Source organism: Solea solea, chromosome 19 (genome assembly GCF_958295425.1).
Source record: "Solea solea chromosome 19, fSolSol10.1, whole genome shotgun sequence".
In the NCBI taxonomy this organism is placed as follows: Eukaryota; Metazoa; Chordata; class Actinopteri; order Pleuronectiformes; family Soleidae; genus Solea; species Solea solea.
In genome coordinates, this window is record NC_081152.1 from 11,120,276 (window position 1) to 11,134,293 (window position 14,018).

A 14,018-nucleotide genomic window follows, 5' to 3' on the forward strand; every position below is an offset into this window, starting at 1 on the left:
GACACCATCATCTGTCAGAGACTGCCACCTAGTGTTCACATACTGACAAACCGAGGGGGTTTCCCCCTTTTCTACTGAACTGCCGCTGCATCTATCACAGTCCAAATCCATTATTTCAGGACCTAAATAATATCATGCAGAGAAATAGTAATTATCTCGTGTATGATTTGTGTGCTTTGTCGGCTCGTGGTAAAAACCTGCGCCACATCTGCCACGGGACAGCTCTGTAAACCCACAAGGAAACGGAAGCAATCGTCCATTGGGCGGAAGGGTCAACTTGGTGACATGAGAGAAAATAAACGTGATGTTTCACTGAAGCAATAGCTGGTGGAAAAGCGTCAGCGGGCAGCGGGGGTACGTGTGTATAGGGGGAGAAGTGGAGGAAGAGAGTGTGTGTGTGTGTGTGTGTGGGGGGGCGGCAAACTTGGACGCATGTGCTGCAAATTAGGCTTCATTAGGCCGTCCCAGTGTTGGGAGCAGTGGAGGAGACAAGAGTGCGAGTGTTTCTGCACGGCTGCAGACTGCTGCACCTTGGGGGCCGGCTGACCCGGGTGCGAGAGGAGGAAGAGCGACAGGGGGCTGTGATGAACACTTGCTCGCTCTTTCCCTTTTTCTGTCTCCCTCCCCTCGCACTTTTGCCCTATCCGTAGCCCCTGGGGAACCTTTGCAAGCAGCCTCTGTACATTCACTCCCCATGTGTGAGTCTTCAATCGCTCTGCCCTTATATAAGGCCTCTTCCCCTCTACATGTGTTTGAGGCCCTCTGTCGCTCTCTCCCTCTCAGCCACTGCATGGAAACCTCTGCTTTATTTCTCTCGAGGTGGGAGACCTCATTCATCCTTAAAAACACGCAGCCGGCCTCGTTTTACAAGAAGGTGGTCAAATATCTTATCGAGGTTTTCATGGCTCATAAATACAAAAGCAGGTTTTCTAAACATTTACTTCGCCCCTTGACTTTGAGAGAAACTACTTTCATCCCAGAGGCAGCGCAGAGGTAACGCAGAGGTGAAGCTTTTTTAGCTCCGAACCCTTTAATACAGAATTTAACAGGGATATAAAAGATAACTTCTCGCAGCACACACACATTCCTCAAAATGCATGTACACAACAGCCTGACACAGATTTGGAGTTTATTCACACATCACATACTACAGTGGGTAATGTATTCAAGAAACATTGAACAGCGCTGCCATATATGACACAGGAAAAACAAAGAAAAACAAAACGAAAAAAAAAGAAAAGAAAAAGAAAAAGACACTAAACTGTTTCTTTGCCATTATATAAAAATAGTGTTGCTACAAAAGTATAAATTAGGCTTACTAATAAGACAACTCAGATCTGAATCTACACAGGAATCTGCTGCCAAAGTGCGATAAAAAAAGACAAAAATTAATAGAATCAAACACCATTTTTCTTTTTTCTTCTTTTTGCATTTTAGCAGAGTATAAAAGGAAGAAATGCCTGTTAAATAGGATAAAAGCAACACTAGTTTCTTAACCTGAATTGATGATACAGACTATAATCCAGAGTAAAACAGATCTCCATGTTAGCATCCTTATACCATACTTTTTACAAGTGAACGTTTATTATCCGAATAAGTTAAAATCCTGAAACAAAATAAAACTTACAGCTGATTTCTAACAACAGTATCTAAGTTGAGTTTTTCTATTATATCAAAACCTTTTGAAATGCTACTGTAGAAAAAAGAGGTATAATGTTATTGGTGCTCCCTACTTTATCTCTGAAATAAAGGCGCCCCCTTGTGGCATAAAAACAGCAGTTTTTCTTGTATATACATCCTCTGAAAATGGATGATGTCAGCCCATTAACACCAAACCCATGATCAACGTCGCTACTTTCACCTTCAAAAAGGCTAAAATTCAGTCCACGTTTGCCTCTTAATCTCTCGATGACATGTCTTTAGATAACGTCTACTCTGCACCAATATGATTCACTTCCGTCCGATGAGAAACACTGGCTGATAACTTTATATATTGTACTCTTATTAAAAGCATGCATATCTTAGATATAATTCTCATTTAATTAACAAAAAGTGTTATTCTTAAGTAAAATTTCCGTTGACATCATTAAGTCAACAATGGCATTTTTGTCCCAGAGCATATCCTATTTAAAATACTTATTTAAAAACGGAAAGGAAAAAAAGAAAATCTCTCTCTATCAGTTCAATCGAGGATCACTGCTCTAACGGCAGACCAATGTACAGTTTATCGACTACTTCTTTGACCGAAGCTATAATTGTTTTTTTTTGTATGAACAACTAATTTCCAATCCCTAAAGTTACAACATTACCTTCTGAGTACTGAGGTAAAAACATTAGACTGGTACTGTAAAAGAAAAAAAAAAGAATTGAAAATTGAATTTACAGTAATTGGTTTTCATACTAAAAAATACAAATGTGTGACATAAATCAGGTTGAAAACAGCAGTGAACATAAAAAATGTGACGAAAAAAGTCCATTCAAAGCACATCTGTCATGTGAGACTGGCCGACAAATGCATTTTGAATAAATTGTATCATATGAAACGCCATACAGGCTGTATTTAGATGGAACAAAAATATTATTATTATTGTCGTCATCATCATCATCATCATCATCATACCGAGACTGATTACTTCTTAAAAATATTCAGTCGCCATGTAACAAAATGACTCCAGTCAGTGTGGGTGATAAATAAAGCATAAACAATCACAACGGTCCACAAGGGTGACGGTGGCGCAGTTTGTAGACGGCTAAGTTGTGATAATACGATAGTGACACGGGATTAAACAAGTCACTTCTTCATTTCAAATACAGTGCAGCAGTATTTGTGTCGTCAACCAAAAACAGTGAGAGTTGTTAAGCAGGAAAAACAAAAAAAAAAACAAAAAAAAAAATAGAGACCGCACCTTGTGTTTTACAGCGGCCTTGTGAGGAAAAAAAAATCTAAAGCATATGTTAGGCAGCTAATGTTTAACATTTAAGTCAAGGGTAGGTTATATAGCAAAAATGAGGGAGTCTGTTTTCATACAGTGAACAGTTGTGCTTGGGTGTGTGTCCATGTTGCAATCAATAGTGGCCTGTTGTACTGAACTGAGATCATTAGCAAGCTTATGTGCTCATTCACTTGTAACTTTTTACAACTTGGGAAGATAGTAATAAAGCACTTATTCGCAAATACCTCAGATTTTTTTTTTTTTTTTTTTTAAAAGGAGGTTCACATCAGACCACCAGAGGGCACTGTTTCAACCATTTTGTCAGTGAGTCCTTTGGAGTCGACAGCAGTGAAAACAAAACTACAAGCTTCAGAAAAAGATGGTGAACAGAAGGCAATCGAAGAGCAATAGAAAAGGCATGGCATTGGCTCTGACTTGAGGGGTTAAAGCGATCGCATGAAAGAGAGACTTAAGGCCCAAAAAACACAAATGACAAACTAGTAGTTGACCGATTTAGTACCAGAGGCAACAAACAAAAGTATTACAGTATAACTTCCATTCATCCAAGTCATTTTAGGAGGTATTAGCTCGTGTAAATGTATTGTAAAATCCATTAGAAAAATAAATAACTTGACTTCATTAGTATGCATGTGGTGACTTTAATGAATGTACTGTGAGAATTTGCTTTGTCCTAAAAGTGTTCCATCTTTTTAAATTGTTCTGTTTGTTGCAAATGGCACCAACTGCATTTGGGGTGGAACGTTTCACAAAAGTCACGATTCAGTACATGCCTCGGCGTTGAGGTCACAGTTGTGTGAGTTTTTTAGGTTCAGTGAGGAAAAAAGTGGCGGTGCCTGCGTGGGTGCACTCATTCCTGAGAAGATCCCATTGATTTCACAAAGAGAAAATAATATATTCTTAATATTAAAACTGCAGGAGCATCGTGACAACAGTCGTTTTTTGTTTTTTTTAAACGAGAGAAAGCCAGAAACGGTGCCTCGTGATAAAGCTTATTGCTTTAAAAATGAAAATATGTGGTTCACATAAGGAAGACAAAATTTATATTAGAAAGATTAATGCGGAAAGAATAATAAATAAAAAGGTAGCACTAATAAGTTTCCTAATTAAGCTTTGAACACACACACACACACACACATACAGTGGGCAACCACACAAGGATTTATATAATTAAGAAATAAATCCTTGTCCAAAAGCTAAAACTGAAGGCTAATAACTTTACTGCTGTTTATCTAACGGCAACGTACAGGCAGAACATCTTCAACATAGGAAAATGTGTATTAATGGACACATTTAAGGACACATACAAGTGTCTTTTCACAAAGCTAACTGATGTGGCATTTACTGAATTACCAGCCCTGGAAAGTATTAAAACACACAAAATGGCCTCTACATGTTGTTTTTTTATATTTACTAACATGCAAGCTGGGTTGTACCATCAAGTATTTAAGGATAAAATAAGATTAATTTATTCAGTATGTTCCACAATTCATTGTTGGTGCAATCCAGCAGAGGAAATATAGTAAGGCTACATGAAATCTGTTTAAAAGCTGAGCACAAACGGGTTCTGATACCATGCTGCCCTCTGTGCGCCATGCACCAAACAAAAATCCCCAACAGAAGGGTATTTAGACCGCTGCCTAAATGTGTCTCTCGTTTGACAATTTTCTTACTTTCTGTAGCACAAAACAAGGAGGAAGGCATCATATCAGAATGAATGTTTTATCAGCTGTTCCTTTTTTTTTGTTTTCCTTCTGGGTGAAAAATGCATGCAGTGCAGTGCAGTGCATGCAAATGATCTGCAGCTACATTTCAAGACCACTGATGTAACAACCCAAATTTGCTGTAAATAGTTTTCGCTCAGACAACTCCCATGGCTGGATATGTCGAAATGCATCATTTCCAGTGGTAGAAAAAAAAAATCTGTAAATCATAAACTGTCAGAGAAACAACGGCAGTGAAGATCCACTACTTGATTTCCTTTTGTCATACACCAATGAAAATGATTACTTTACTGTACGTGCTACAGTATTTAATACTAACCTCTTTGAAGTGAGTTTGTTTTCAGAGGTCTATGACAGTAGTTTCAAGCAGCGAAAGCTGATTATACCTGAAAATCCTGCCATCCAGTGAGAACAACAGCAATATAGCCTGGAGGAATTCAAATGACTGGCCAAGAGAAGACAGAAACTCATCCTGCTTCCATGTGCATCCCAAACCGAGTCTGGCATAACCAAACACAACAGCCTTTTGAGAGTTAACGTTCCACCCCTACATTTTTTTCCACAGTACTTTACAACAGTCCTTTCTCCATATAAAATATGTAATAAGCTATTTTATGGGTGTTTGCAACCTATACAATGTGAGTTTTCCTGTAAATATCTGTTTCGAGAAGTATTTATTGTCCATACACATTGAAGTTTACGGTTGTTCTAACCCTACAGTATATAAATAATAGTCTTGAGTCATTTGTTGGAGGTGAGGGTTCGGTTGTTGAGGGTTGGTTGGAGCTTTCTTCTAGCCCATGTTAGAGCGAAGGAAAATGAGTTTGTTCATCTCCTCAGTGGTTACCTGTTGCCTCCTCTTCATAGCCAGGCTCTGCTCGCACACAGTCACGCACTCGCCATGTATGCCCACTGCAGGCACAGCGAGGAGCCACAGAGCCAGACGAGAGAGCCTGGGGAACTTCTCACCCACTGCTGAGCTCCAGTAGTGGAAGAGATCAGGTGTACCTTGGAGAAGAGGCTCAGCCAGGTACTGAAATATTTCTTGTCTAACCTTGTTTTGACTCTCGTCGTTACCAGACACAGAACACGAGGACGCCCCCCTTGAGGTGCCGCCGTTACTTCCACCACACTCAACGCGGCTTATTTTAGTTGGGGGGCCGTCGGCGTCCCGATCCTCTCCACCTGAACCTCCACCACCTGTCATACCTCCATCCCTGTTTTCAGCAGCCATTTCACAGGCACGAGAGATGATGTCTTCGTGCTGGTAAGCCGGCACTGAGCGAAGCTTGAGCAGTGGATCCAGGACCATGGCAACTTGGTGAGCCCGTTCAACCTGAGGACAGACAGACAGTGACTCTGCAACTATATGCCTCGTGGAGCCAAGACAAAGACAAATTTATCTTTTTTTTATTTGGAACAGACAAATCTATCTATCTAGCTAACTAATGTCACACTTTCCTTTACTAGAGGTGGGTAATTTTTGGGAGCAACTAAACGCCCATCATGTACCAAAAACTGGTAATAAAATGTGTAGTAGTCAGACTTGTGGTTTTAATTAAAATTATTCCTGCACATCACTTTTAAGAAAATGTTTTAAATTAAAGTGCAGAATTAAGATTCGATATTTGGTACTGAGGAAAAAAGTTATTACTGCGACTGCAGGACTACGTTTCTGGCATTGTATTAGAACAAGAAGCAGTCCTACTAATGCATAATCACACCTTAACAGCAAAATGCCAATGTTTGGAAGGAAGTGATACAAATTCAATACCTTGAAGTTTTCTTTAAGTGCCTCTAGGAAGTAGTGGCAGAGCTTACTAGCGGTGCCAGTTCCAGCCTCTCCTGCTTTGGATGTGAAAAACTTCTCCAAGCGTAGGTACACGGGCAGAACCTGCTGTAAGGTTGGTCTCCTCTGGCTGCTCAACTCCAGAGCTGCCAGGCGCAAAGGGGCCAACAGAGAAGCCAGTGTGCCTAGCAGATGCTTGTTGAGACCTTGGAGTACTGGTGCTGTGGCCTTGCTGCGTCCGTAAGCCTCACAGATCTGTTCAAAGTGGGCATGGACCTGAAGAAGAGCTTCGGCCATGCGATCCCAGCAAGGCGGAGAGGGGCACTGAGTGGGACCGCCCTGTGAACCTTCATCAGAAGAGCTTGAGGATGTGTTGGTAAACAGATCCTCGCGGAGAGCCAGTGTGGTGGAGGAGGCAATATCTCTGCACGTTGCGAGAAGCTCGGCCAACTCATGAAGACCTCGAGCCTGGAGACTGCGCTTCCCAAGAACGGCCTGGACAACTGCGCCAAGTGAACACCCGGCGCAGCGTAGGCATATCCTCCCCCGTCCACCGCTACCCAGAGGTGACCCTGCAAATCCTGCTGACCACACCCTGGGCTCTGAGACATACACAGTGCGAATGTCTGACATCACAAACTCCGATAGCACATTCTGTACCCAGTGGTGAACCTGCTCAGGGCCTTCCCTCAGCTCAGCCTCCCTTACTCCAAGCACATAGCGCTTCAGTCTCGACCCTTCCACCTGGTACGCTGTGAGAACATAGCAAGCATCTGGTCCAATCATCTGCGAGTGACAGGTGACAGCGATGCCAAGTGAGGAATTAGAGCCAAGAGCACATGTGACCTTGACTTTCACTTGGTTGTACATGCGGGGCAGCTGGCGCAGTGCCAAGGCACTCATGTTGCCAAGAGCATCACGGGTGGAGTAGGCACCATGACGAGCACCGGTATCCACCAGGGTTTGTGCCAACTTGAGGAAGTCCTTGCTGTTGAGCACATTTAGCATGCTCAGATCTGAACACATTACCCGTAAGAGGCGCTCAGCCACCTGCTGTCGCTCCTTCTCAGGCAGCCCATTATTTTCTGCCCGTGCAAACAGCAGACAGATGAATATGAAAGCAGAGCAAATCAGAAAATATAATTAGCGATGCTATTTTTTTTAATTTGAAATATTGACAGGAAATATGCAAAAAAATACACAATCAGAGAATGGTACACATAATGGATTCACTTTAAACTTGGGTAAAATAGAGAGCAGAATCATATTTGTGTGAGCAAAATTGGAGACATTTGCAAACCATATATGGCACTAACAAAGGTAAGGATTTGTTCAAATCAGCATAATCGTCGTCGTTATTTCTACCATTTGCTATCAAACACCTTGCCAAAGAAGTAGTTACAGGCATCACATCAGGAAGGTAATTGTGACACATGTGTTCAATAAACTAGCAAAGCCCACAGAGAATGTTATAAAAACTGAAATTGGAAAACATTTATTTGACTGATACAGTAGCAAAAAAGGACACGTAGTGAGAGAAGACGGGTGAGGCATGAAACAAATGTTCCTGCTGCTATTTTAAACAGGGATATTACAGTTATATGGCACGCCTGTTAACCACCCTGACGCAAAGTGTTCAAGAGTCAAGGGCTGTACACTTTTAATAAATCCATATATATACACAATAACCAACAGGCTGCAATGAAAATGGTTGATGGCAGTACTTACGACTGAGCGTGTGGTTTCTCTGGGAGATACTTTGAGGCTGGATTTGTAGTTTCACTGAGGAATGGGCCTGAGCCTGAGGACCTCTCCACAGCTGCTCCTGAGGACCTGTGGCTGCAGAGGTTTTGGGAGACTCCCCTTTGGTGTGGTTCTCATTATCAGCTGAGGGGGACACAGACATGGAAGATCGGGCACAGGTGATGATATTGTGCTAATTTCATGGACAAACTGTGTGTGTGTCAAACAGTTTCCAGTGGAGAGAAATGCAAATAATCATATCGTGACACAAAATTAAAAAGGGGATAGAAAAAGAAATGAGAATAACTGAGTATTTGTACTCCCTCAGCAAGTGATCAATCAAACTATACATTAAAAACAGCAGTGCAAATTTGTTGAAAAATTGGTTTTAAATCAGCAACAAATCTATCTTGGGTCATCATACATTAAGTATAAAAAGAATAATTTAAATCGATTATACTATGCAGTTATTATATGATAATGTATCCAGTATAAAGACAATTCCAAAAGAACACTAGTAAAAAATCAAGTAGTTAAAGCTTCTCAAATGCTTGCTTGATATTGAAGTTGTCATACATTAATTAACCTAATCATTTTGTCATGACTTTCAGTTGTGGGTGCTTGCCATTGGACATAGTCGTTACTTTTTACAGTTTATAAACTAATTGATTACTTAATCAGTGAGATAATAAAGAAGACAAGGTGCATGTCGTTTATTTTGTGATGCACAAAAGGTTTTTTTTTTTTAATAAAAAAAGAAACTGCATCCTGCAGCCTCAGATCCAGATCTGCAACAACCCTCATAACTCATTATTGCAACTATACAAGTGTTGTATTTTGCTCAACAATTCAATGCCTAAACCTCAAACAATAAACGGATTATGCGTAATCGTAATGACTTTCACATGCACTGCAGCAGCGGAGGGTGTGTTTGCGTTCTGCATTTGTCTCCCTGTCGAGCGCAACATGCATCTGTAGTCGTGGACTCACCAGCATGGGACTGCATGTGCTCCAGCAGGTTGTTGTAGAACTGGAACTGGATGCCACAGGCACCACAAGTGTAGGGTTCTAAAAAATCACAAGGTCCAGAAGAGTGTTGACTCTTTGTCGGAGAAAAAAGTAAAAAATACTGTGCAGCCTGTTTTGTTTTTTTATATCTCTGATCTATACTGGATCTCTGCCAAATGGAGCAGCCCTGAAAGTCAGCTCTACCAAGGTGATTTGGTTTGGAGCCCAAGTTGGCTCAATTTGCAGTAGCATTTCGAGAAATTGTGTTGTAATGTGTAACTTGTTTTGGACTGGATTTTGCATTTTGTGTTCCACAATCCTCTGTTGCATATCACCTACCACCTATTTGCTGTCTGCTTCACACCGAAAGAAAAAAAAAAAAAAAAGCATGACTGATGTACAATAAGACTGATCATATCCAACCTGATCATAAAGATTATTATGTAAAATATGTATAATCATTGTAGATTAAAGACCCAAACGCACCAAACACAGCCAGTTTAACAAAAAAAAAAAATGAAGCATACCAGAAAAAAAAGGTGATATGAGAAGGAGTGCTGCATGCATACAGTACATTATGTGTTTTTTGAGCAGGAAGGTGGGGTTGGACTTACTCTGGGTTGTAGGGAAGGAGCCAGCCACCAGAGGGCTCGGAGTTCCTGTGAATGAGGAGGAAGGGAAATAAAAAAAAAAAAAAAAGTGTAATGTAACAGTGAACGATTCTCTACTGCTTTTTATACTGCATTGCTGTGTTATTTAATTACTCGTATATTGCTCTGTATCCCTGTGATTTGGGCAAAGCCATACTGTCACCTTTAGTATAATTGCTTTCAATAAAAGCGTTAGCAACGTGAAACACCGTGTGCATTACTGGCACACAGTGAGTGAAATCTTACCCTAAGCAAACAACTTTGTTCCTTAAACTCCATGCAAACATGCACATGAGGCAGAATTACTGAGCCTTTATCAAAGATGTAAAACCCTAACAAGTCATCACATGTACTGTAGCATACACACAGTGATTAAAACACTAAGACCACACCAGTTTTTGGTTGATTTATATTTACGCCACCTCCTAAACAGCACACAACAGTGCCTCAACATCAACTGTGAACAAGATAACAATTATTTTTTTTAAGTTTAGACCACAGACCAAGACTGTAGTGTTCCCAAATATTGTTGTTATTTGCAGAAGCAAAATGGCTGCTAGGTGGGTGATCACTTTAGGAATTGGAGAATGGCAAAAGTAAAAAGGAGTATCCAGTAACAGTGGAGTTTGACAACCATCTGTGTACATTTGCCTGTGAGAGTAGATTCTCAGTATGTAATTTATCCATGGAAAAACACTGAGAAAAGAGAATCCATCAGCTTTCAGCAGTCAGTTAAAAATGCAGATACTAAGGAAAAATTGTTACATTTGAGCTGGTAGAATAATGACAAAAAGAGTTTTCTAAAGTAACAAACCAGACATACAAACTTCTTTACATCCTTGACACCAGAAATAGTGTTTCTATCTGTACTGGCGTTCACATTTACCAGCACTGTGGCAAAACTGAAAATATTTTTTGACACTTGAGCAGAAATAATACATTTCCACACACACACACAGTGTCACATCCATGTACAATACGTGATTCAGAGCTCACCGCTTGAATTCTGCGAGCTATTTGTGTCAACCAGACTTGACTGAATTGCACTCTCCAGTTTCCGCCTGAAAGGACTGTCTGTTGGTGAAAGCAAAGAAACAATGAGGGACATGACCGTGCTAAATCATGTGCATACATTTTTTTCTAATTCAAATTATTAACAAATCATCAGTTAAAAATGGAGCCAAGTCAATGACATGCAATTTAAACTTAATTTTAGTTTAGCATGAAAATCAATCACGCTAACAGCCCTGACAAAGGATCCAAATGTTTGTATTACATTTAAATACTGGTTTAATTCCTCTTCTTCAATCCATCTTATTGACCCACTTCTAAGATGTGAGTGTGTGGTGCTTTAAATAGTTCTTTATAACAGAGTGCTTCTCAGCAGAAAGATTGGGAGGACTCATTTGCCACAAATACAGAACCAATTGGGAGAGAAATCAATGATTTATGACAGCTGGAGAAAAGGTTTTGGTGAAGCAAAGAAACAAATTTATTTCAAACTGTCTGCATTGTAAACAACACACTACAAATAATGTGCTCATATACAAGGCTAAAATTGAAATAATTATGACAGATGTTAGTTATTTAAAGTATTCCCTTCATTTTCATTTATCTATAGTAACAAAACAGCTCAAAAAGAAAAAAGATTTAATGTGTTTAACAGCATGAGAGGCAATAAAAAATAACAAGGAAAAAACTAGTAACTATTCACCAGAGGTTAATAATGTCTGGAAGAAAATTCAGTGGCAAGGACTAAGTGATCCAGTCTCTATGCTGTGTTTATGTCATGGTATGGCTCGGTTTGGTACAGTTTGGAATGGTAAAGCCCTAGGGTCAGGCTTGCATTTTGAATGAGAACAGTACCTTTATTTGGAAGGCGGGGTGTGAGCTGTGTCCGATAGCCGTGTAGTGTGACGTCGAAACTGGTGCAACGTCAATGAACGACAACATTGAGCGCAACACGACAGACATCGACACAACGGACAATAATGGGAGACATCAAGCAGTTCTTTTTTCCCTGCTTGGTCTGTGGTTGTTTATGGCACTTGCTCCACTCTGACCGTACCATATTACTTTACCTTTAGGGAAGGGTGCCAATGAACGGAATAGTTATTAGGGATGGTTATTTCAGTACTATTCCTAATGGAAATGGATAAAATATGTACCGCACTGTACCGAACCAAACTGTTCTACTCAGTGGAAACACCGCTTAAGAGTCAAACTTATATCCTTGTTCCATTAGTTCAGTGTAGCATAACACACTTGAGCTATAGTATGGTATGTGTGTCCATTTCTGATGCACTCTGACAGCAGGACTGTGATTTTATTGGGACGGCCCTCAAATCCGGCTTTTCCAATTTCATGACCACAAGTGTGCACATGATGGCGACAAGAGTCACAATGCAGGTTTGTACAAAACCATTACTCCAACTGTTCACAGAGAGGCTGTCTGGTTTTGTTTTTTTCCATTTTATCAGCATCAGTCTCTGCACAATTTACTAATTTACAACAGAATTACAATTTGTTAAGTCAACACCTGTGGCCACTTTCAAAGCAAGATCTACATCACTGCTGGCAAATCTAATGTACTTGATGTGTGTGTAAATATTGTTCTTGTTCTTGGTTTCCTTGTATACACAATCAGTGTCACCAGTCATCTTTACATAATCAAAACTAACTGAACAATACAAAAAAAAGAAACTTACTTTTTATCTTAGCAGCTTGGCTGTGGCCAAATTTACTCATATCCATACTTCCACACTCCTGTACCCGTGATGCCTTCATATCAAAGGAGCCTGTGCCAAGAGATTTCCATTGTAGTTCAATTACCCAACATTGTAAACATTTAGAAATAAAATACAAGATAAGTGCACTTCCTTAACATATATTTATCACAAGTCATGATAATACAAACAAACACAATGACTACAACAAGGAGGTGGACTAAAAATGGGCTCACCCATTGGTGTGTGAAGAGCAACGTGCTCCTGGTAGGGGTTGAAGTACTTGTACTGCTTCCCACAGAACTCGCAAACATAGCTCCCAGTTTCTGGAGACGAGAAAACACACACACAGGGCTTTGTTTTCATTTATACGTGTGCTGCTGATCTTTCATGATGCAACAGCCAATTTGTGTGATTAGTTGCGTTCATTGAAAAAAGGCGAGGGAATTGTTTGGTTATTCATGCCTTGTGTCATTAAGGAGAAGCAGAAAAAAAAGGAAGTCCTAACATTATGGAAGGAAAGAAGGAAGGAAGGTGCTGGTGATTCTGATTGTATATTTACTGAAGTGAAAAGTCCCAACTCAAATTTGTACATTTATCTTTAATCCCAAAATATTACGGAAGATAAAAAAAAAAACACAGGGCTCCCTGTATTGTGTGTGGAGGTTCATATTATCCCCCAAATCAGTAGGTCATTAGTGCAGTGACAAGTGCAGGCTTCCCACCTGCGAACACTGCCAATTGTGTTTGAAGGGACACCCGCTGCCGTCGAATGAACCCACGATCTCTGCTGAGGTGGGCGAGAGCTTTTTCCCCTGCGAAGGAGGACTTTTGGACTCATGTTCTGAAACCTTTCCAGTGTGGAGTTAGCTCATATGCTTGGTGTTATTTTTTTTGAATATGGATCATCTCCATGACATAAGGCTTTCATTACAAACCATGTCAAATGAACTCAACTGGACACAGGTGGACTCAAGCTGTGTAATGTGAGTTTCAAAGACAAGTAAACATGTGTTTCAAATCAAATTTCAGATTTTGATATCTAAATAATAAGCAAAATATTACCTGAAACAAATATCAAACGGCCTTCAGATAATGCAGTACAGAGGCAAGTCATCCCAATTCCTTCTGACACAACCATATTTAAAGAGAGTTTTGTAATATTGCTTTGATCTGTGACTGTCTTCATCAATTTTCCAGTCACCTTGTGCCTTCATTTCCTATAAAATGAAACTAACTTTAAAAACAAACGATCTTACTTGGTCCAATTTTCTGATAGGGTTCAACTGGCTCCTCCTCTTTAAGGCCATCCACAGGTAACACTACCTGTTCATAAGGATCTGAGAGAGATGGACAAGAAACAAAGAGGATATTTTGTTTCTTAGTGAATACTGAGGCTCGTCATAAAACATGAATTCAGCTTCTTT

At 40.1% G+C, this 14,018-nt stretch overlaps 1 protein-coding gene across 5 annotated transcripts in view; it reads right to left on the reverse strand.

Moving 5' to 3' along the window:
• Positions 1-1,112: 1,112 nt before the first annotated feature.
• znf618 (zinc finger protein 618) overlaps positions 1,113-14,018 on the reverse strand; it is a 31,299-nt gene continuing 18,393 nt past the window's right edge. For 2 of the 5 annotated variants that reach the window (XM_058617031.1, XM_058617030.1), the window contains exons 6-15: positions 13,851-13,931; positions 13,317-13,406; positions 12,828-12,917; positions 12,574-12,663; positions 10,862-10,939; positions 9,830-9,874; positions 9,198-9,275; positions 8,193-8,351; positions 6,450-7,549; positions 1,113-6,011 (exon numbers count right to left, since the gene is read on the reverse strand). In XM_058617031.1, coding sequence (XP_058473014.1) covers positions 5,469-6,011; positions 6,450-7,549; positions 8,193-8,351; positions 9,198-9,275; positions 9,830-9,874; positions 10,862-10,939; positions 12,574-12,663; positions 12,828-12,917; positions 13,317-13,406; positions 13,851-13,931 — 2,354 coding nt within the window. In that variant the 3' untranslated portion in view covers positions 1,113-5,468. The remainder of the gene's footprint in view (positions 6,012-6,449; positions 7,550-8,192; positions 8,352-9,197; positions 9,276-9,829; positions 9,875-10,861; positions 10,940-12,573; positions 12,664-12,827; positions 12,918-13,316; positions 13,407-13,850; positions 13,932-14,018) is intronic. The other 3 variants (XM_058617035.1, XM_058617034.1, XM_058617033.1) reach the window with 2 other exon arrangements.